Source organism: Mustela nigripes, chromosome 9 (genome assembly GCF_022355385.1).
Source record: "Mustela nigripes isolate SB6536 chromosome 9, MUSNIG.SB6536, whole genome shotgun sequence".
Classification (NCBI taxonomy): Eukaryota; Metazoa; Chordata; class Mammalia; order Carnivora; family Mustelidae; genus Mustela; species Mustela nigripes.
In genome coordinates this window covers 11,445,036-11,465,187 of record NC_081565.1, presented here as the reverse complement: position 1 = coordinate 11,465,187, position 20,152 = coordinate 11,445,036, and the positions used below count along the sequence as shown (strand labels likewise).

Genomic DNA, 20,152 nt, shown 5'->3' with positions numbered 1-20,152 from the left:
CTTTGTAGAAAGCGGTTTCATCATTCCGTGCTCCTGCCCCGTTTCCCCCGCTCGCGCACGCGGCCCGAGAAGAGCAGCCCGTGCGCTGGCGGACAGGCGCGCGCCGGCACCAGGCGTTCCCGCTCGCGTGCGCCGAGCGGCTCCGGGGGGCCGGCTTTGCAGGGGTGCGGCTAGACCAGCTGCTCCTCTGTGAGGCTGATGCCTGCGCCCTCACAGCGAACACGGATTCTGCGAAATCGAGTGCCACGCTTACAGGGAGAGGTGCTGTGTGTGAATTCATAGGGTTAGGGAAGTCCTACAGCAGGAGGGAAGGGTGTAGTGAGACCTGGAAGGATGAACGCATCTCACCAGGCAGAGAGAGGACGTGGAATTCCAGGCCTAACGTGTGAATGGGAGTAGCAGCCGGGGGCCACTTCTGCTCTGCTGGAACTTTCAGGAAGAGAGGGGGCATGGACGACACATCTCGCAGAGGCTCCTTTCTACTCACCGGTGGGGGTGGGTGGGGTGTTCTTCCTGTGCCCTGCCCCGTAAGGACACACAGGCCGCCAGCTGCCCTCTTTACCACCTCACCCCTTCTCTGCAGCAGGAAGAAGAGCAATCTCCCCAACCCTGCGGTTCTCCCCCCGTGCGGCCTGCCCTCCGGGACCCCTTCTACACCTGGCCTCGGATGGAGACGGGCTGAGATGCAGGCCACAAAGAAGGGAAGGCGGTGAGTGAAGCCCCCGCCCAGTCTGCTGTCCCCTGCACCGAAACCGGGTGAGTGCCCTGAGGGGCCTGGGCCATGGCAGGTGCTCGACAGCGGCCCCAGAGCACATCTGGGATCCCTTTGCCATTCACAGGCTGGAGAACCTATTTCTGGGATCCGCATTCCTGGCCAGCTGGGGCAGGAATCCAGAAAGGCCAGCTTGCCCCACGCTTTTTCAATCCCAAGGGTCTTAGTGTTCGGGAGTGCAGGGACACAGCAGCAATCCTCATGTCACAGCTGGGAGAGGAGAGAAAGGAGTCCATGTGCCTGTCGGCCTGGGCACGGCAGACCTCCGGCGACTCCGATGGGCTCTGCTTCAGGAAGGTCCCCTGATGGTGTTGAGACCCAGACTGAGAACACTGAGTGCTGAAACAGGTATACAGGGCCTTGTGGGGACAGGGAAGGATGTGTCATGACAGGGACTGGTTTCTGCATTGCTGACCAAGGGGGTTGCTGGAGAGAGAGCTGACAAGACATTTAGCTGGAACAGTCAGGTAGTTAGCCTGTGGTCTGATGGGGGGCGCTGGGGGAAGACTGGTTAATGAAGCTGAGGCCACGAAGGTCAAGGAAACCATTGGAGAGTTTTAACCCAACTTGCTTTTTAAAAAAATTGAAGTGTCTTGTCAGTCCTTTAGGAAGAAAAGTTGGAGGAGAGATTTAGAGTCTAAAGAGAGGTGATAAAATAGGCCAGATTGGAGACAGTTCCTGGAGAGTCACTGAAACTTGGTGGGGGTGGGGAGGTTGGAGGGGGAGACCCAGGAAGAGTCCTGGAAACGCCACTGGGAGGAGGCCAGAGCCCACAGATGCTCGGACTTGTGCAGGCAGCTCTACCCTAGTGTTCCGGAACCTCAGTGGTACTGATCATGCTTTGGTGTGGGGCGCCGTCGCGCACTTACGGCTGGTTAGCAGCTCTCCCCCCCCCACCACCACCCATTGTCCCAGCTGTGCGGAAGTCCCCCCTAGCTGTGAAGGCCTGGTCTGCCAGGGGAGGGGAAGCCAGGAGAGTGGCTAAGACTGTACGGGATGTCCGGAGGAGGCAAGGGCTTAGCTGCAGGCCTAGGAAGTGCCATTTGCGGAGGAAGAGGGGCCACAGAGTATGGTTGCCGCAACTGGGAGGAAAAAGGAGCTCATCATCTGGTCCTGGGCGGGACCAGAAAAGGCTCGTTGGATTTGGTATCGGGGAAGTTGCTGGTGCCCAGGGTGGGAACAGACTCGGAGGTGGGTGGGTACAGCCGAGGGCCCGCCTGCAGCCAGTTGAAGGGGGAGAGGAGAAAGCAGAGCCAGGCCAGTATAGATTCTAGGAAGCCTGGCTGAGCAGGATGGGGGGGGGGGGGGGGTAGTTGGCCGGAAACTATGGGAGAACGAGCAAAGAACATGGGGCTTTGTGTTGGAAAACTCAGATCCTGGTTCCCACCACCTTTACACTTCCTCCTGGACTGTACTCTGTCGGGGCTGCTGGAAAAGTCCGTGAAAACACACGGTGGGCTGGGCGGACTGTGGAGCAGGCCCCATTGAACCCAAGAGCCTCTGATCTCCAGGGCCCTGGTTGGTAGTAAGTCCCAGGGGGAGGAGGCATCTTCCTCAGTCTCCCAGGAGAGCTGCCACCCTGTGTGCTCTGCACGGGGAGTGGCTGGTGGCGGCGTGCTGGCAAATCCAGCCTGGTGGCATGCGGGGAGAAAAGGTGGGCCCTGGGGGACAGAGTGAAGCAGGGGGCTCAGTGCTTGTCCACCCAGTGGCCGCACTTACCTGGAGGGCAGCCGCAGGCCCTGGCCTGGCTCTGCCCTCTCTGTCCTCCACGCTGCCGTCTTTGCTGGGGCAGCTCCCCGGTGGGACCCTCACGAGGGGGAAGAGCTAGGCAGATGGTAGCTGCCGTTTAGAAGGTCTGTATTTTTATCTGTGAGCTTTAGTGTCCTCATGTGCCATGTGCGGGCACTGCCAGCCCTGGGGAGCAGATATGAGCAGGAGGAGGGGGATGTGTGCAAAGTGCCCAGTAAATTCTAAGGTTTAGAATTCGGCCCTCGCTTGGCACCCCCAGCGCACCACCTGCGGGGTCAGAGGGCCGGGCTAGAAGTTTCAGGTTCAGGAAGCTTTCTGCACCGCTAGCAGAGAAGCAGCAGAGAGTCGTAAGGAAGGGCCAGGAGAACAGTCTGCGCTTGACCGTCTCCTTGGAGCGGCCGCTTCACTGAGCCAGAGCGGGTCCACGGCGGTTTTAAGACAGAAGCTTTTATTTGTATTCATCCAAGTGGAGAGAATGCAACATGTCAGGGCATTACAGACGAACCGCAGCAGCCAGATGAGAGGGTGAGTCTACGGCAGAGTCCGACAGTCAGTGCGAGGAGCCACAGTGTGGGCGCTGGGGTGGCACAGAGTCCCTTTGGATGAAGGCCAGGCATCTCTGGGCGAGGCACTGGTGACAGTCCACACATGCGGGCTGCTGCTTCAACCACGCTGCAGGTTTAAAGTTCAGAGTCCTACGTGTCATCATTGCCCCAGAGGGGAAGGACAATCCGTGGCGGCCGTGTTTGCCAATGTTTTTCAACATAATATACAACATAAAGTTATTGCCAAGAACTTTGCACTGCAAATTATACTATTTACACTTGCGTATTCAGAAAAAACAGTAAATAGATAGGTATTTTAAATTGTTACCTAAAAACTACCTTGGCCATCACCAGACCAGAGTGACAGTAAGCTACAGCCAGGAGTCCAATGTCATGTGTGTAACCGTGCAGTGGGAAAAGAAAAGTTTTCTACCCACAACTACACTCGGCCTTCTCCATGCCTCCTGCCTTTCCCCACCCCGGGCTGAGGCTGAGCAGGGCCACCTTACTCCTGCATGAGGGAAGCCCCTTCTCGAACAGTCCTGGTCCTCAGTCTGGAACTGGCCGCTTCCTCCCCAGACCAGGCTACCCTTCCTACTCTGCTTGGAGTGGTAACAAGTCATACAGGCCCCTCCGCGAATGCTACGCGGCGCGCAGACCAGCGTGTGGGGCTGTGGAGCGAACAGGCTGAGCCGGGCCCATCAGCCTCACTGCTCCTAGAAGTGCCCTCACCCTCATTAGGACAGAGCCCGTCCTGTCCCGTCCTCTCGAAGGTGTGGCTGGGGCCCCACTGGCCACTCTGGCCAGCAGACCGCGCCCGGGGGAAAGGCCTGAGCTCAGAAACACTTCGGGCTACGAAAGCAAGGCAAGCCCCGCCAAGGGCTGAAGCAGATGAGACCTGCCCGACAAAGGTGGCTCGTGCCTTACTAGAAACTCACCCAAAGCCGGGGGGGTAGGGGGGGGCACAAAGGCAGAGGACGCCCACCTCAAGTCAGCATTCACTTTGCTTCCCATAGCCCCTGGGAAGGAAGTGCATCCGAGGGTGGGAGACGGCACAGGAGCCAGCCAGAGCCACCTGCCCTGGACTCGGGGGCCCTGAGGTTGCCTGTCAGTGGTCTCCCCAGCGGGGTTTCTAGACACAGGCTGTCTGGAGAGCTTCGTCTCCGAGAAAGGGAGCAAGAAATGACTGGCCCCGCCGCTGAGAAACCACGGCAACCAGTGAGCTCGGAGTGCTCCCTCGACAGAGGAGGGGTGCAGTGTGAACCCCGCCTGACTGCACAGGGCTGGTCTGAGCATGAGACGCTGTCCTGGGCAGGGAAAGGGACGCATCTAATGGCGGCACTTCTGACACGACAGGGGAGAAGAGGTATTTGGGGAATCGGCTTGCCCGGCGGCATTCCAGTTACAGCTCGTGTGGGTGTCCTCAGGACCCCAGGGCTCAGTGCCCAGGACGATGTACTCCGCGAGGCCAGCACAGTGACACGTATCACAGAAGGAGCCCGCCTGGAGCAACGCGTCTCGCCCCTGACACACAAATTCCCACGCCGGAGGTGGGGAGCAGTGCTGAGCCCAGAGAAGACGGGGGAAGAGGCTGGACACAAGAAGTCACATGTGGAGAACGGACCTCTTTAAGGGTCTTCTGAGTGATCTAAAACTCCTATCTGTCCCTACCCCTAATTTCCATGAGCAACAACAAAAATCTGACTTTACAGAACAGCAGAAATATTTAGGTTAGAGTCCAAAAAAAGAAGAAAAGCCTTCTGACCATCTGTGTCCCTAAGCGGGAAAATGGCATCAAGCCTGCGCTCGTGGGGCTAGGAGAGGGCAAGCGCCTGGGCCAGGCTCCAGCTCCAGAGGGGACTGTGGTGCCTGACTGACACGCGCTCCCTCTGAGGCCTGAGCTGCCTGAGGAAAGGCCAACACCTGGCATCACAGCCAGGCCCACGTTTGTCCTTTCCTTTCCATGAGCCCAGAAATGCTTCTGGAAAAAGCATTTTCTGCTCCTCAGAAAAGTTACCCACCTACTATCAGAACACGATCGCCCCCTCCCCCAAGCCCCAAAAAGAGACAAGACCAGGTCCAAAGTCTAAAAGGCACGCCCTCCACGAAAGGGAGCCTGACCAAGGGAGCCTGACCAGCCCCAGGCCAGCTTCCAACAGGCCTTGGAGGCACAGCTTTGATCACAACTTCCTTCCATAACCTTCCCCTGGTTCCCAGCACTGACGAGACAAAGCTTCACTCCACAGGCAGCATGCGGTGTTCGTAGGTTTCCAGGGGTTTCCTAGCACCACCTGCCCAGGGTAGCACCCAACTCCTCACCTCCAGTCTGGGGCTCCAGAGGACCAGGGTGCGGGCAGACCATGTGCAAAAAAGCACCTGCAGCTTCGGGGCCTCCGGCGAGTGCCTTCCCTTCTGAGAGCTGCCGGGGAGCCTCGCCTACCGCCACAGGCCTGCTGGGGGCTCGGTGAGGGCGCGTGTGCGGGCACGCGGGTCAGGCCCTGCCACGGCAGCTCCTGTCACTGCACGGGAAGCACACAGCCCCCTCCTCCCCAAAGGAGGATGAGGGCGGCTTCCAGCCCCCGGACTTAGCACCTCTCCGATGCTCCACTACAGCAGCTCCCTTCCCCTGCCCAGAAACTTCGGGGCGGGAGGGGGATCTGGAAAGCAGAAAGCACTACATACATTATAGTCGTTTTCATTGCCCCAACTACATCAAGCACCTTGGGGCAGGCACCACGAGTGACTCCCTGCACTGTCCCCCATACCCAGTGGAAGGCCTGGCCTCAGGCAGCCTGTGATACACCCGGCAGGGCTGGCTTTAGCCTGTGACACACATACATCTTGCCTCAGGAGTGTGCGGGCTTCTTGAGAGTCCCGTCACGTGGGCTGGCTGCACGCAGACAGGAAGAGAGTCCTGCCTAGAAGCCCTCCTGCCCCGAACTCAATTCTGCAGAGGGAGGGAGCTCATTTTTACCCTCACACACCAAGGCCCCAGGCCAAACTCTAATTCTGGCTTGAGACCGAATGTTCAGTTTGTCTTGCCCTGGCCAATGGTCTTTAGGACAGCAAGAGCGAAAAAGCCTGGATGTGGAGGATTTTATCAAGCCCTGCCCAAAGTGGGGGTACTCCCTGCCCCCTAAAGCCAATGGCCAGAAAGACCCAAGTCTCTTGTCCTCTCATTCCCACTTGAATACCAACTCTAACCAAACTCTTGCCCAAAAAGCCCAGACGAAATACAGATACCATTTGTGACCACAGATCTGGTATTCCGCGACAAGAGTGATGGATCTAAAAGGCATCTGTGATGAGTTTACCATCTTGCACACAACCTCTCCCTGGCTCCCGAGTGCCCGGAGAACGAGGTCCCACGCTCTTTGGCCCGGCACTCAGGGCCCTTCCCAGGCTGGGCCCCATGTGCCCGCGTGACAGCGCGGTTCCTGGTGTTCCACACACACACCCTCTCCTCTCCAGAGCAGCTTCCTTCCTATGGCTCTCCTGATTCACCCTTACCTTAACCTTTCTCTCCTCGGGGCCCCTGTCACCTTGGACTTCCCTGAGCGCCATTCTGCTCTGTATTTAGCTGTCACCTGTCAATGCACCCGCCGCCCCTGCCACTCCCGCCGACACACACACTCAAAACCCGTGATCCTTCTGGGCCAGGACCGCACCTTCCTCCTCAGCGCTCACACAGGACAGACGCTCTTAGGAAGCCCTGGCGGGAACGTGGACAGGCCAGGCAGCAGAAGGAAGGAAGTTCCCAATCATGAATAAGCCAAGGGGTGAGCAGTCGGTCTCCACAGTCTAAGACAGGCTGGCAAAACACGGCCCACTATGCGTTGCGCTGGTTTGTTTAAGTACAGTTGGTGGGGTCACAACTACGCTGTGTGTAGCACCGTCTCTGGCTGCTCTTGTGCTCCCACAGCCTTATTAGGATGCACACAGGTGATACTAAGGTGGCCTGCTGGGACAGAAAGCCAGGCCGCTTGTCGTTAAGAGACCCTGGGCCCTGGGGTCCTGGCCACCCCAAAGGCTGCAGGGGTCTGCGTCTCTGAGCACCTGCAACCTTTCATAGCTCTGCCCTGAAGGTTCAAAACTGCAGCTGCCTCTTTAACCTTAATCCCCAGCAGAGCTGCAGAAGTCACAGGTGCAGAGACCCACCTGACGCCGCGGTCCTGCGTGTCACCCATCCGGGACAAGCCCCAGGTGGCAGGCCTGAGCTGACGTCACACGTGCTGTTCTTCCCCTCTGTAAAGTCCTCCGTAAAGCCAGTCCCACCAGCTACAGACCATGTTCCACAGATGCTAAATCCAGACTCAGCGGCCAAGAACCCAAGCTCCAGACCTTGCCCAGGTAAAGAAACCAAAACATTGCTTTAAAAAACACACACACAAAACAGAAGGCCTCTGCTCGAATGAACACCCCGTATTTGTCACTCCCTCTGACTGGCGAACCCGGCAGGGCAGACGTGTGGGAACGCTTGAGGAAAGGGAAAGATGCTGACCGGCCGCGTGCAACCCTGCCTGTCTACTGCCAGAGGGCACAGGAGGCCTTACGCCTCACCCAGCGAGGACTGGGGCCGACCGAACTCCCACTCCCCAGCTCAAAGGAGATGGCCTTTGCCACACTGCCACCCCTCTCCTGTCAACTCCCTGCCCTGCCAGCACCTTCCTCCCTCCCCCACCTTCGCCATCTTGGCCCCAAGTACCACTGTCCTCTCAGTGACCTACTGAAGAGAAGCCCAGGAGAAGTGCTTGGGCAGTGCCCCCCCCCCACTACCCTTAGGACACTGTGGTGCCCTGGCCCCCTCCTGGGTGCCACCACGTCCATCCTCCCACTCAGTGGGGGCGAGGAGCCCGGCCTGTGCAGAGACCCCATTCTTGCATCTGTGGCGGCCTCTGCCTCCCACCTCCGGTCCTTCCTCATCCAACTGTCCGAATCAACCCTCCAGAATTCTCTCACCATTTTAGAAGAGGATGATCACTGAAGGGCACAGTACGCAGGACCTTCCCCCAACTGACTCCAAATTACACATCTCATCTGTCACCACCCTTCTGACCATCCTAGTTCCCATGAGGAAGTAACTTCATGCTGCTCCAGGCCATGCCCTTTCCGCGCACACCATGGGCTGCCACCCCCCCAGCCCCCCCTCTGCCACACCAGCCCTTTCTTCAAAGCTCTCCTCACGACCCTCCTGGCAGACTCCCACCCAGCTCGGGTGGCCATCCTGGGGGGGGAGACTCTGGCACTCCAGTCAGAGCCGCTCAGGTCCTCAGCCCTCACAGGCCTGGCTCCTGCACTGAGCGGAAGGCCCGCCAGAGGTTTTGCCAACCACAGAAGACGGCTCCGATCTGTTCAGACGCCCGGGCAACGCCTCTCTCTTCCCATGTACTCCTCTCGGGCAGCACGCTCACCTTCTTCTCTGCTGTCTGAGCCGAAAACCCTCCCATTTTCTCCAGCTGTTCCTTCTGCCCCACCACAGAGCCTGGTACGCAGCAGCAGGAGACAGTGAAGATTTCTCAACAAATCCATATGTCCAAGAGGGGAGAAGTGCTCTCGAAAGTGTCCCCATAGGCATCAGTGTTCCTTCCAAACCTGATATCCCATGGAAGGAATTCCTCTGCACTATGCCAACAGCTTGCTTAAATGTTCCTGGTACCATGGGCTCCATTTCTCACCATACGTAATCTCCCAGGGCAGCCCGGTCATCATGGGAAGCACACGTTAGCCCAAAATGCCCAACTGGCTTTCTATAACCATCCTTACCCTTCTAGAGCCACATACAAGTAAACAGAACCCTTTAAAATAGCAAAGGGATAAGTCCTCCCCTTCCTCAACCTTAGTGAATCTCATTTTGAGGGGCTTTCAGCTTTCCAGAGTTCCCCAGGTGCCACTTTCCAGAGGTTTCTCACGTCCTAGATGTCCACAATATTTTCCTTATGTAGCCTCTAGGGACATGAGGGTGTTAGAAAGCTGAGCAACTTCTAAGACCATCTCCATAATGGAAGGGTCCAACAAGATCCCAGCATCAGAGCACTTGGGCACGTGTCACTGTGAGGGGGACTCCTGTGGTCGGAACAGACACTGAAGGCCTAGGCAGGGACAGATGACAGCCAAAATGCCGGTGAAGCTGAATACACAAAGTACAACCCTAACCGCACCCCGGACCTCCCCCCCCACCGGCCCCTGGGGGGTCTCCAACAGCCATCACTGACTTGCACATGGTTGCAGAGTCCAGTTACAGAGCAAAAAAGATGGTGCGAAACAGATGGAGCTGAGGCTAACCTGTCCGTCCCCTGGCCCGGGGCGAGCTCAGGAACAGTTCTCCAAGGGAACCAGACCAGTAAGCCTGAAGTCGGGATCCTTTTCTCCCCACATGGCAGGGGGTATGAGAAGGAGGGGGAGCGTAGGTTTCTGCTTATTTTGTTTCCAACCACAAGGGATCTACTCCAGGAGCTGGAAGGGAGGTCCGTGGAATGCATCACAGCACCGAGGGGAACCGGCAGCCCCGCGGGTTTACTGGGGCGGGCAGCAGCGCCCCGCAGGGACACAAAGCACCAGTACTGCGCACAGTGAGTGCTCTCAGGCCAGGGAGCCGAGCTGGGCTGGTGGCAGGGCTGTGTAATTTGGGGCAGGTCATTGTGGCTAAGCCTCCATTTCCTCCTCTGTAAAAGGAGATCATTTCTGGGTCCCAGAATTGTGGTGTCATTTAAATCTCATCTCTAAGAAAGGGCTTCTGTTAACTCCAAAAACAGTGGAAGACATGTTATTTCTTCTGTGTGGTTAAAAACTCACTTATTAGGAGCCACAGGGTTTTGCCACAGACAAGCTGGGTGGCTTGGCGAGGTCTGTGGGCTTCCGCATCCTGGTCCGCGTGGTGGAAACGACAGCCCGCGCTGCAGCTTCTCCAAACCGCAGGAGTGGCACAGGACGCGGCGTGGCCCCTGGGAAAGAACTGCTAAGGGAGCGATGGCACAGGTGCTCACCCTGCTCACACACAAGTCACTGTTCTGGAACTCAGGCAACCTGGGTTTAAAACTGTTCCTTCTTCCTGCTCCCCTCCAGCATCATGGCAGACAGCACAGAGAAACGGCCTACTGCCAAGGACCATGCCCTGTGGTGAGGGAGAACTGTTCTGCCCCGGAGAGGATTCGGTCTCCATCCCCAGGCAGAGACCCAAGTGGCCATCATCAGCAAAGGAGCCAGCAGCCGGGTGTGTAGCAATGGGAGAAGGGACAGGGCGGCCGAGTGGCTCACAAGACCTCCAAGCCACCCCAGTGGGGATCACCAATCACGGCCCAGCTGGGGTTGTGGGGGGGGCCGCCTGCTACTTTCAGGCTGGCAGCCTGACCTGAAGCCTTGACTGGGAAAGTCCTGCTGATCAGGACAGGCCACTGCCACCTGCCACTCCCCCAGGACCCCTCAAACCTGGGCTGCCAGCACCTGGGCTCCTCTTCCTTTTACCCCATAACTCAAAACCTCACCAGGCTCAAATCTTCTAAGCAATCCTATGGTAATAAACCATTAGCTAAATGCAAGCAAAGACCTCAAGTGCTCATTGATATTCAAACAGAAAAACAAGCTTGAAGTACAACAGCTTCCTTTGTTTAAAATGCAGCCACACCTTAGTCTTCTAGCCTATCTTTCCAGTTTATTAAACAACCTTATCCAATTGGTCTAACAGAAAATAGCCCTAAAAGCCCAGGATATCTGGTCCAGAACAACCTCAAGTCAGAGAGCCTGGCTTCAGCACCCAGAGGCCCCGATCGGCCCGGCCCACTGGCCGTGCACCCCCTTCCTGCCACACAGTGCTGCCCTCGCCTTCGTCCAGACCGCGCCCGCTGCGTGCATGGTGTGATGGAAAGTGGCTTTAGCATCGAACACAGTGGGGCTTCATTCCTAACTCTAGTGCTTAACTCTGAGCCTCGGTCTCTTCTGCTGTAAAATAAGAATCCTACCTCCAAGAAGCTTGTTGGAGAAGAATGTCCGAGTGCCTGGCCCACACAAGAGAGTATTTGAGCATTTCTTCCTTTTCTTTCTTCTGTTCCTTCAATCTACCGCTGCCCCCAGCCCAAAATAACTTAAACGGAAGGCTATTATTGGCTTCATTCCCTGAAAACATTTAGCGTGGAGATTATAAAACATTAGGTGGAGACCATTCATCCCAACCTTCCGCAGGATCCAGGCAGGTGAAATCAGACCAAGACTGAGAGCCTGGGCCCTGAGGCAGTGCTAAGAGAACGCCCGCTCCGCAGCCAGGCTAATGTTACCTCCTGTGGACCAGAAGCAGCCAAGGAGGTACCTTCATACATCTCCCGCTGGGACGCTGGGACGCGCTAACCAGTCTCCCTTAAGCTGCCTGGGCAGATGACTCCCCCCAATCCCCCGCCCCAGCAAAGGCAGCACAGTTTGCAGAAAAGGCAAAGTTCTGCCAAGTAAAGACCAAGACCCTCCTTAGAAGGACCAAGTTAAAACTGACTGGTCAAGGCGGAAGGGGTGGTGGCAGGGGAGAGGGGGAAAGAAAATAGAAAAGAAAGGCCCTCCCTCAACCTTGGCTCAGTGAGGCAGTGATTCCTCCAAAACAGCCACAGCTGTGGAACGCGGTGGCTTCTGCCAGGACATTAGTTAGGAGTATCTCTTGGGTTCAAGAAAAGCCTTCCGCTTTGGGGCTACAGTGAGAGAGTAGGTCTCTGGAGTTTCCCCTGGAGCTGGGGGCTGCTGAGGCCCCTCCTCTTTCACTTACCATTGCAAACAATAAATGCCTTTGGTACAATTAGAAGAAAAAAAAAAAACCCTCTTGACTATCATGCAAGTCTATCTTATTTACCTTTAAAGGTAATGCTCAGTCCCTGTCTATACAGTTTTTATAAACTTAGAGCGTCACAGAATTCAACCTAAAAAAAAAGAGAGAACTCATTGTGTAATCCCCACCCAGCGTTCAGTACCACCTGCTCAGGGACAGGGCCGCTCGCTCCCACCCTCGGGGCAACCAAAGCCTGCACGGAGAGACCGGGAGCTGTATAACCGATGGCGCCCGTCTGACCATCTACCCGTCTTTCCTTTTCCAAAAAGAGAAAGAGATGGATGGACAGGCAGACGTGTTTTTTCTAAGATTCACACACACGGGAGGCCTCATGTGGTGACGAGTGCCAATTTGTTCCAAAGCGCTAAAGCAGACTGGGAGAGAGAGGCTGCAGGAATGCTGTGCAGAGAAGCATCGGCCTGCCAGACTGACTTCTAGAGAAGTCAGTGGCCTTCAAGGCATGCCACCCAGGCTCCTCTTTCTGTGGTTTATAACAACTTGCTTTCTACCTGCCAAACACTGGCGAGCTCTGGATGTTGGCTTCCCATGCTCGCTGCAATCACACACCCCTTGTTCTTATTAATGCACTGGGAAGAAAGCTGGAATCAGCAGGTTGATATTCTAAGCTCAGCCCTTTTGAAGTTCTAAGCACACTTACAGCCCCAAGCAAGTATTTCCAACTCCCTGGCAGGAGACCGGCCACTGATTTCACCACCACCACAGAAACGCGAGCATTTTCAGTCAGCACAGACCTGCAGCGACCTCCCCACACTACCTCTCCCGCTAAGTGTTTGCTTTATGCTTCCTGTTTAGTCCCCAGATGCCAGGAGTCCTCTCTCAAAGTGTGGGAGCACCCCAAACCTATAAATACCAAGGAACCAAGGCCGCTCCCCCTGAGCAGGCCACGCACTGGCTTCTCCCCTACCTGCCGGCACAGTCTTGCTGCCTCCCTCATGGACCTTCTGTCCCTTCAGCCAACCGTGACAGGAACGGTCAACATTTCCTGAGTACTTACTGTGCACCAGGTACTATGCCACTAATTCACTTACGTGAATTAACTCATCTAATCCCCAAGCCTCATGGGAATTTGCTGGAGGGAGAGAAATGCTTTGGCCCAGATTCCCACGCGGTTTCTACCCCCTCTTTCTAGCTATGCTGTAAAGCTTACATAACCTAATTTGCAGTATGGAGCTATTTTTTAAAAATCTCCAAGGATCACTGCATCAAGTATCAATGGAAGCTGTTAGCTCCCACCTAAAATGATAACGTGGGAAAGGACATCTATTCTTTCAGCGAACTCAACTTCCGTTCTTGAGAGCGTCTCTCTGGAGGATGGGGATGAGGAGGGGAGGAGAAGGCTTCCTGCGGACGGACGCGCTCCCTGCGCTGCGTGCGCTCCCGCTGGGGGCACCGCGTCCCCGCAGGAGGCAGTACTGAACTCTGGCCGTTACTGGTTACTCGCTGGCTCCCTGTCTCCCTTCCAGGCCTCCTGGTAACACTGAGAAAGCTCTGGTCACTGCAGGGCATCAGATCCTTATCGTTTGCAAGTACAAATACAGCAGGACATTTCTTGCTCTGAGGACTTCAAAGAGACCCTGCCCCCTGCTCCCCCTAACCCCACCACCCCCAGGACGCACAGGCCTGTGCTGAATGGGAGGTACAGGAGGACCATTCACAGAGCAGCTCGTTTTCAGCTTTAACTGCTCCTAATGTCCCTAGTTCCTCTGGCTCTGGATTGCTAGAAATCTAACTGCTGGGGGGCATGGCGGGGGGGGGGGGGCGCATCTGCAAATCTTAGTTCATTCCCCTCCCTACTGAAGATCTGCCTCCACTGCAGTTATTAAAGAAATCTCACAAACAGGTAAGTTATAATGAATGATGATTATAAGGGTAAAATTCCCCTCACTTGTCATCGAAAAAATGGTGTCAGCGTTTAAAGCAACCACTCTGGTCTCTGCTATACTATAAACACTGCTTTAAAGGACTGGAATAGGGCGCCTGGGTGGTTTTGTGGGTTAAGCCTCTGCCTTCGGCTCAGGTCATGATCTCAGCGTCCTGGGATCGAGCCCCACATCGGGCTCTCTGCTCAGCGGAGAGCCTGCTTCCCCCTCTCTCTCTGCCTGCCTCTCTGCCTACTTGTGATCTCTGTCTATCAAATAAATAAAACTGCTTTAAAGGACTGGAATATTTGCTCTTCATTTCATTCCATTCACTTACTTGGAGAGAGGTCCATGAACATAAACCAGAGTTGGTTTCAGGCTCTCAAAACTGCCAGGGAAATATTTAAAATGAGATTTCCAAATGATGGCCAGTTTAGTGATATCAGAGGGCCTACATTATTAAATAATTTATAAACTACTAACCAAGTTAATTATCTTTTGACACTGCTAATGCATCATTTGTCTCCCAACCTAGGAAGTTTATAATCGGCCCAATTCCACCAACAAGAAGACTCTCAAACTTGAAATGTTTTCACTGGGCAGAGACACTGTTTCGCTAGTACCCAGAGAAGGACCTGGCACATCATGGGCACCTCGGCTGCTCGATAAGGACTGGAATGTATGTAGTACTAGTCAGCTAGACCTCATACAACCGTCTATAGATGCCAAAACCACATTCGACGTAAGACAGATTTTGTACGGGGAAAACAATGTTCCAGCAACCTTCAAAGTTAGAATTAACAAGAAAACTGCTACTTAGAGACATATAAAACATGAAATTCATTTTAATCTCTATATATCAAATATGGCCTCAGCAAAGAACATCTAGCACATGTGAAATGTATTTGTGGGACACACTAAATGAAGCAGACCCTTACTAAAATATTTGGCCTAACCCTCCCATCTTTTAAATGAACCCCACGATGGCTGAGTCAGGTGGGAAACCAATCGTCTAGCTGCCTAACCTCGAAGAGGCAGATAGAAGAACTGCCTTCCGTCTATTTGGTCTCTGCAAACTGGGTATTTACCATTCTGAGTCTTGCCAAAAGTTGGTTCTGCAAATAGCTTAACTCAGTTAATTACATATTCTTCCATAGTTACCTTAATATTTTGGTTTTTTTGATTGTTTTCTATTGCTTTTTCTTTTTATGGCTTCTTGCTACTGTTGTATAGGGCATACAACACAGATCAGAGATTTTCATTTCTCAGAAAAATTTCTCTCCTTGAGAAATTGGCACTTTGATCCTCCGTTTGTGTAACAGCTACGCATAAATGGGTCCTACCAGCAATGTTACCAACCTCGCGGCTTATAAAATTCCAGCACTTTGGCCAAAAGAGTGCCCTGACGTTCAAGTCTTCTTAGGTGAACTCTTCCCACCACCAAATTCTTTTATTTAAACAGCTCCATGTGTGTAATTCACATACATGTAATATCGTAAGTTTCTACACACATATACACATTTAACTCGTAAAAGTGAAATGTCTCTCTTGAATAAAAAGTAATTACAAGGGTATTAAAACAAATGCTGAAAATAACTATTTTACATTTAGATCATAAAAATTTTAAAGGTAATATGATGACAGAAGACCTAAGAGATCAAATACATCCTGTATGATTGTCATATATGCACGTTGTGTTCATTGACTTTTAGTTATTTTTCTCTTTAATCAGAAAATAAAAGAGCTTACCTTTGTTTACTGAGACCACAGCTTACAGTCACTAGATCTCAGCCTATTTTATACAAGTGATATGGCTACGAAGGTCCGAGGAGAACGAGAATAAAGTGAGATAAACGTGCTGAAAACTGCTTAAAAGTATTAACCTGAAATACACAGAGGGTCCAACACCAGTTTTAAAAATACATTAACGAGGTATTCCCAGCTCTTCAATTAATAACGGTGACTGACTGATTCATGATTTTCAAACATTCACCCGAATTTTAAAAAAAGAAGGAAAGGCTAATAGCAGAAAAATCTATCAGTGGTTTGTTCCCAGGTTAACGGTTTCAGAGAGACTACAGAACGACTCGGGACCCCTTGCTGCACGCACCATGCACTGCATCTAGTCAGCATGAGGTATGTTGGGAATCTACTAGACCAATTACCTTGCACAAGAGAGGAGGTGGTCCTGCAGCCGGAAGAGACCGGGGCTGCAGGCCACAGCCCTGGCTGGGCGCCGGCCCCCATGCAAAGAATATGGCTTCAAGGAGGACCCCTATCTCTGAGAAATTATAATAGCGCTAACTGACGCAGTCAGGAATGCAACTACCCAATTTATGTGCTACAAAAGTCTAAAAACTGTCGGGAGATAGCACAGCTCACACACGGAGTCGAAGTTCTACATTGGTCTGTAAACTCCCTGACAAGAGACTACTCTAGGAGGGGTTAAGTACATATTGCTAGGTTCCCAAAGGAAAAGTTTTAAAACAGACACCGTGGCTTTGAGTAAAGTATTGCTCTTCTTTAAAATGCTCAGTCATTGCTTTCCAAAAGAAGGTGTCAGAGTGGTGTATCTGAAAGCTGGAAAGCCTCAGGGGGTCACAATGCTCTTAAGACCAAGACAGAAATTGCCATTTCAAGCCAGACAACCTGATGGTTCTAGAAGTCAGAGAAGAAATCTTGAGGGCCCAAGTGAATAATAAGTGGCGCGACGCTCAGAGGCTGGCAATAGGGGCTGTCAATGAAAAGACCGCCTACAGTGGAGAAAAGAGCAGAGAAGCAACACTTGGTGTTAATGTCACAGAATTGGGTGAAGCCAAGAGCTTCATTTATATTTCTCTGCTCTTTCAGCTGTAAGTGGAATTTTCATTACAAAATGGAGGGGTGGGGAGGGCAGAAGGGGGGGGAGGGGGACACTTAATTCATTACAAAATTTCAACAGTTGAACTTGCATGGTTACCACTTCTAACAAAGGACTGACAGCTCAATTATTTTAAGTAAAGCAGAGAAATGTAAAAGTTTGCAGCAACTGGGCAGGTTTACAACATGGTTAGTAACTTCCAACAAACAACAAAATTAAAAAAAAAAAAAATAAAAAAGACTTGGTAGAAACCATTTGAAATGACTGCCATCATGTTGGAAAACAGCACAGCTCCCTTTGCACCACCATAGAGGGGTTAAATTATGAAGCTGAGTCAGCTACTTCAAAAGAATTTTCTAAAGAGAAATCTCCAGAGAGATTCCAACTTGGAATGCAAATTTGACAATCAATTTCAAGTAACAATCCGGCTGCGGCTGCCAATTAATAATATTCCAAACACAGAGAGGACTATTGTAAATATTGAATTAATAAAAACTGGACACTACCAGCCATGCTTTTTCTTCTCAGTGATGGCTCTGTTTCATCCATAGGTCAGCAAAATGAATCAATGAAACATGAAAATCCCAGCTGCAATGGGCCCTCAGGTTTATGTCTAGCCACTAATGCACAGGATGAGAATGGTAAGTTCACAGCTATTTCTAGCAAGTGATGAGGTTTTATTAAAGTATCACCCACCACTAATAAAGACTAAAGGTCAAGGAGCAGAAGTAACAAGCCACTGTGTAATAAATCCACATCTGAGAAGTGACACTAACTTTTATTTTAAATTGCCCGTCTCATTCTCATTTAGTGGTCCGAAAGAAATCTGGTACATAAATTTGCTGTATTTTGCGAAGCCCCTTCTCACTGACGGCCACTACTGGGCTCTGAGAAACAGAATTTAAGAGGGAAGAGGGAAGCTAATTCATACTAAGAACAGACATTTTGAAGACACAGCAACTTAGAAATCTCGACATGGGACCACACTGGTGCCTTCATGGGGGTGAGTACCTTAATGAAACCATTACCTTCTAGTAACATCATCGGCTCTCCAAACAAGGCGAGAATGCAGGGGAAGGCTCAGGTCTGCACCCTTTATAGGACAGCACAATGTTACTGACTGATCATATTTCACCAGCTTAATCAGATAAATTTTAAGAAAAACTTAAAAATAAATGCTGACCCATGGCTGAAACCTGTCACTTTTCACAGCAGCACTCAACAAGAACTGGGACGATCGAAGAGCAAGTTTTATGGGGACCCTGTTGCTGCTTTAGATTCTGATGTAATTGAAGAGGAAAAGAGACCTTTCAATGAATCCCAGAAAAATCGCTAATCTTCTATCTGCATGAAAAAAGCCAGGGAAGTGAACACAGTATCTTACAGAGTGAAGAAGGCCACAAGAACAAGAGAGGGTGATTGGTCGATTAATTTATTCTCTTTTAAAACTTGGAAATTAGGAAACTAAAATAATCACATTCCTCCTTCCCCATCTCTGGGTAGTGCCATCATTTTAAGAAGCAATGCTTGGATAACAGAATATACCTTTATCACGGGGATGCCCTTGTCCAGCAGTACAAAGGGCTTACAAAGTGAGTAGATTGGCTCAGACTAACAAATTGCCTTTGCTTTGTTTTAGCAGTTTCCTTACAAATGAATGGGTTTCTAGGGCTACATTATTATTAGTTTTCAATTCCTTGTAATTTGATACCAAAACATATCAAAAATAATAAGCTAAAACAATATTCAAACCCATATTTTATTGGCTTTAATTACACACTTCAGTATTTACAAAGTTAAAGTTTAAATGAAAAGTCTCTATTGTATTAAAAAAAATAACTACAGCCCGAATTCAAGTGCCCTGGGGCAAATACATATCGATCAGAGCTAAGAATCAGTGACTGCATCAGGAACCAGGCAGTACTCTGTGTTACAACAAAGCAGTTTATTTGTGATCAGTGTTTGAGACTCTATACATCCTTCACAAATTTAATTTTACATAATCTGATACTCCTCTTAAAACTTAAACTTTGAACTGCTAGACTTATTTCCCTAGAACAGAAGGGCTGGTATAAGTTATTTTCCGGAAATGAGGTACCGTTTCACAGAACTAGTTTCTTTTTTGTTTGTTTTCAAGTTTTAGAGAACTAAATTTGCATTTGTTAAAATCAAAAAGTAGGAAAGATGTTCTTTACAAATAATTTTGATCAAGTATGTGTTCAAAGAAAGCAGGATAAAAAGGCTTTTTCTCTAACATTCTGTATTGTACTGGGTTTGTTGTTCAATAGGAATTAGCTTCTGTCATTTGCTAAAAGAATGAGTAGTGGGGAACAGGATATGTTGGGAATTTCATAACGGGCAACAGAACCATTCTCTTGGGTAAACCTACAGAGAGAAGAAACGGAGAGGACTCCAAATAAGTTTAATAATCCAAAAAAAATTTCAGGAAAAAAAAAATCTTACAGTAATATGATCATTAACCTTTTCCAGATTAGTCAGTCAACATGAACCATTTTGGAGGAGACCCACAAACCTCTCCTGTTTTGAAATTGCTAATATTTTGATAATTAGTATTTTCCACTCGAAATTAAGATGGCTATGTCGCAGGAAGAATGATATTCAGAAAGCAATTTCATTTGTGTGAGCGGCCATGAATTCTCAATACCAAAAGCAGTGCTCGCTCTTGATACATATTCTAACGGGACTCCAGAAATCCGTAATCGTTCTCAATTTGGCGCATCACACATCGTAGGAGAAACAGGGATGACTGTCAAGACTCAAAGCACAGCTTTCTGTGCAGGCCTCCACTCCCCGGAAACACAGCTCCAACTGGAGTCGCGACCGGGTGTCTTATCTTGTTAATGGCTGCCGCGGGTATTGGCATGGCAAATCTGGAAAGATTAACTACTTTCTTAATTTTGTAATAAACGAGTTCTTGTGGCCTCACAAACTTCTGCATACTCAAGCATGATTTGAAATCTGCTCCTGTCTCTAGTCTAGTCTTTAACCTACGGAGAAATCACAAAGCAGCAACAGCAGGTATTCAAGAGCACCAGATGATCAGAGGGAAATTACCCCACATGCAACAGCTTTACAAAGGCCAAAAGACATATTTACCTTACAGCCAAAATAAAGCATTGTTTTAGTAGGTTGGCATCACAGTAACATTTAAAAACCAAATCTTTTATGTGAAAAATGGGGGCATCAAATTTCACCAGCTTTGGAAGTCAGTTATATGGCACATGGAAGGGAGGAGCCTTCTGAAGTGGGGGCTCAGAGGCCGCAGGGTGAAAGTACAATGTTAGAGGAAAGGGAGGAACAAGAGAGAAAAATTAAAAAGACCGAGGAAAGACATGAATGCAGCTTAAAGCCCAGACATACCCATGTTTTAAAGAGAAAAAATTCAGCCCTAGTAAACTGTACTAAAGAACGTGAGATTTACGATGTCTGGACGGAAGACACGGAATTGACAACCGGCCCTAGCAGGCAGGTGCACTGGCGCGCACACGAGACACACCACAATGGGACCAGTGAGCCAAAATGTAT

At 51.0% G+C, this 20,152-nt stretch overlaps 1 protein-coding gene across 3 annotated transcripts in view; it reads right to left on the bottom strand.

The window, feature by feature from the left end:
• Window positions 1-2,954: 2,954 nt before the first annotated feature.
• Window positions 2,955-20,152, bottom strand: part of STRBP (spermatid perinuclear RNA binding protein) — a 146,157-nt gene continuing 128,959 nt past the window's right edge. For 2 of the 3 annotated variants that reach the window (XM_059410849.1, XM_059410850.1), the window contains exon 18: window positions 18,347-18,991. In XM_059410849.1, coding sequence (XP_059266832.1) covers window positions 18,915-18,991 — 77 coding nt within the window. In that variant the 3' untranslated portion in view covers window positions 18,347-18,914. Of the gene's footprint in view, window positions 3,194-15,495; window positions 15,630-18,346; window positions 18,992-20,152 lie in introns of those variants that run through there. The other variant, XM_059410851.1, reaches the window with a different exon arrangement.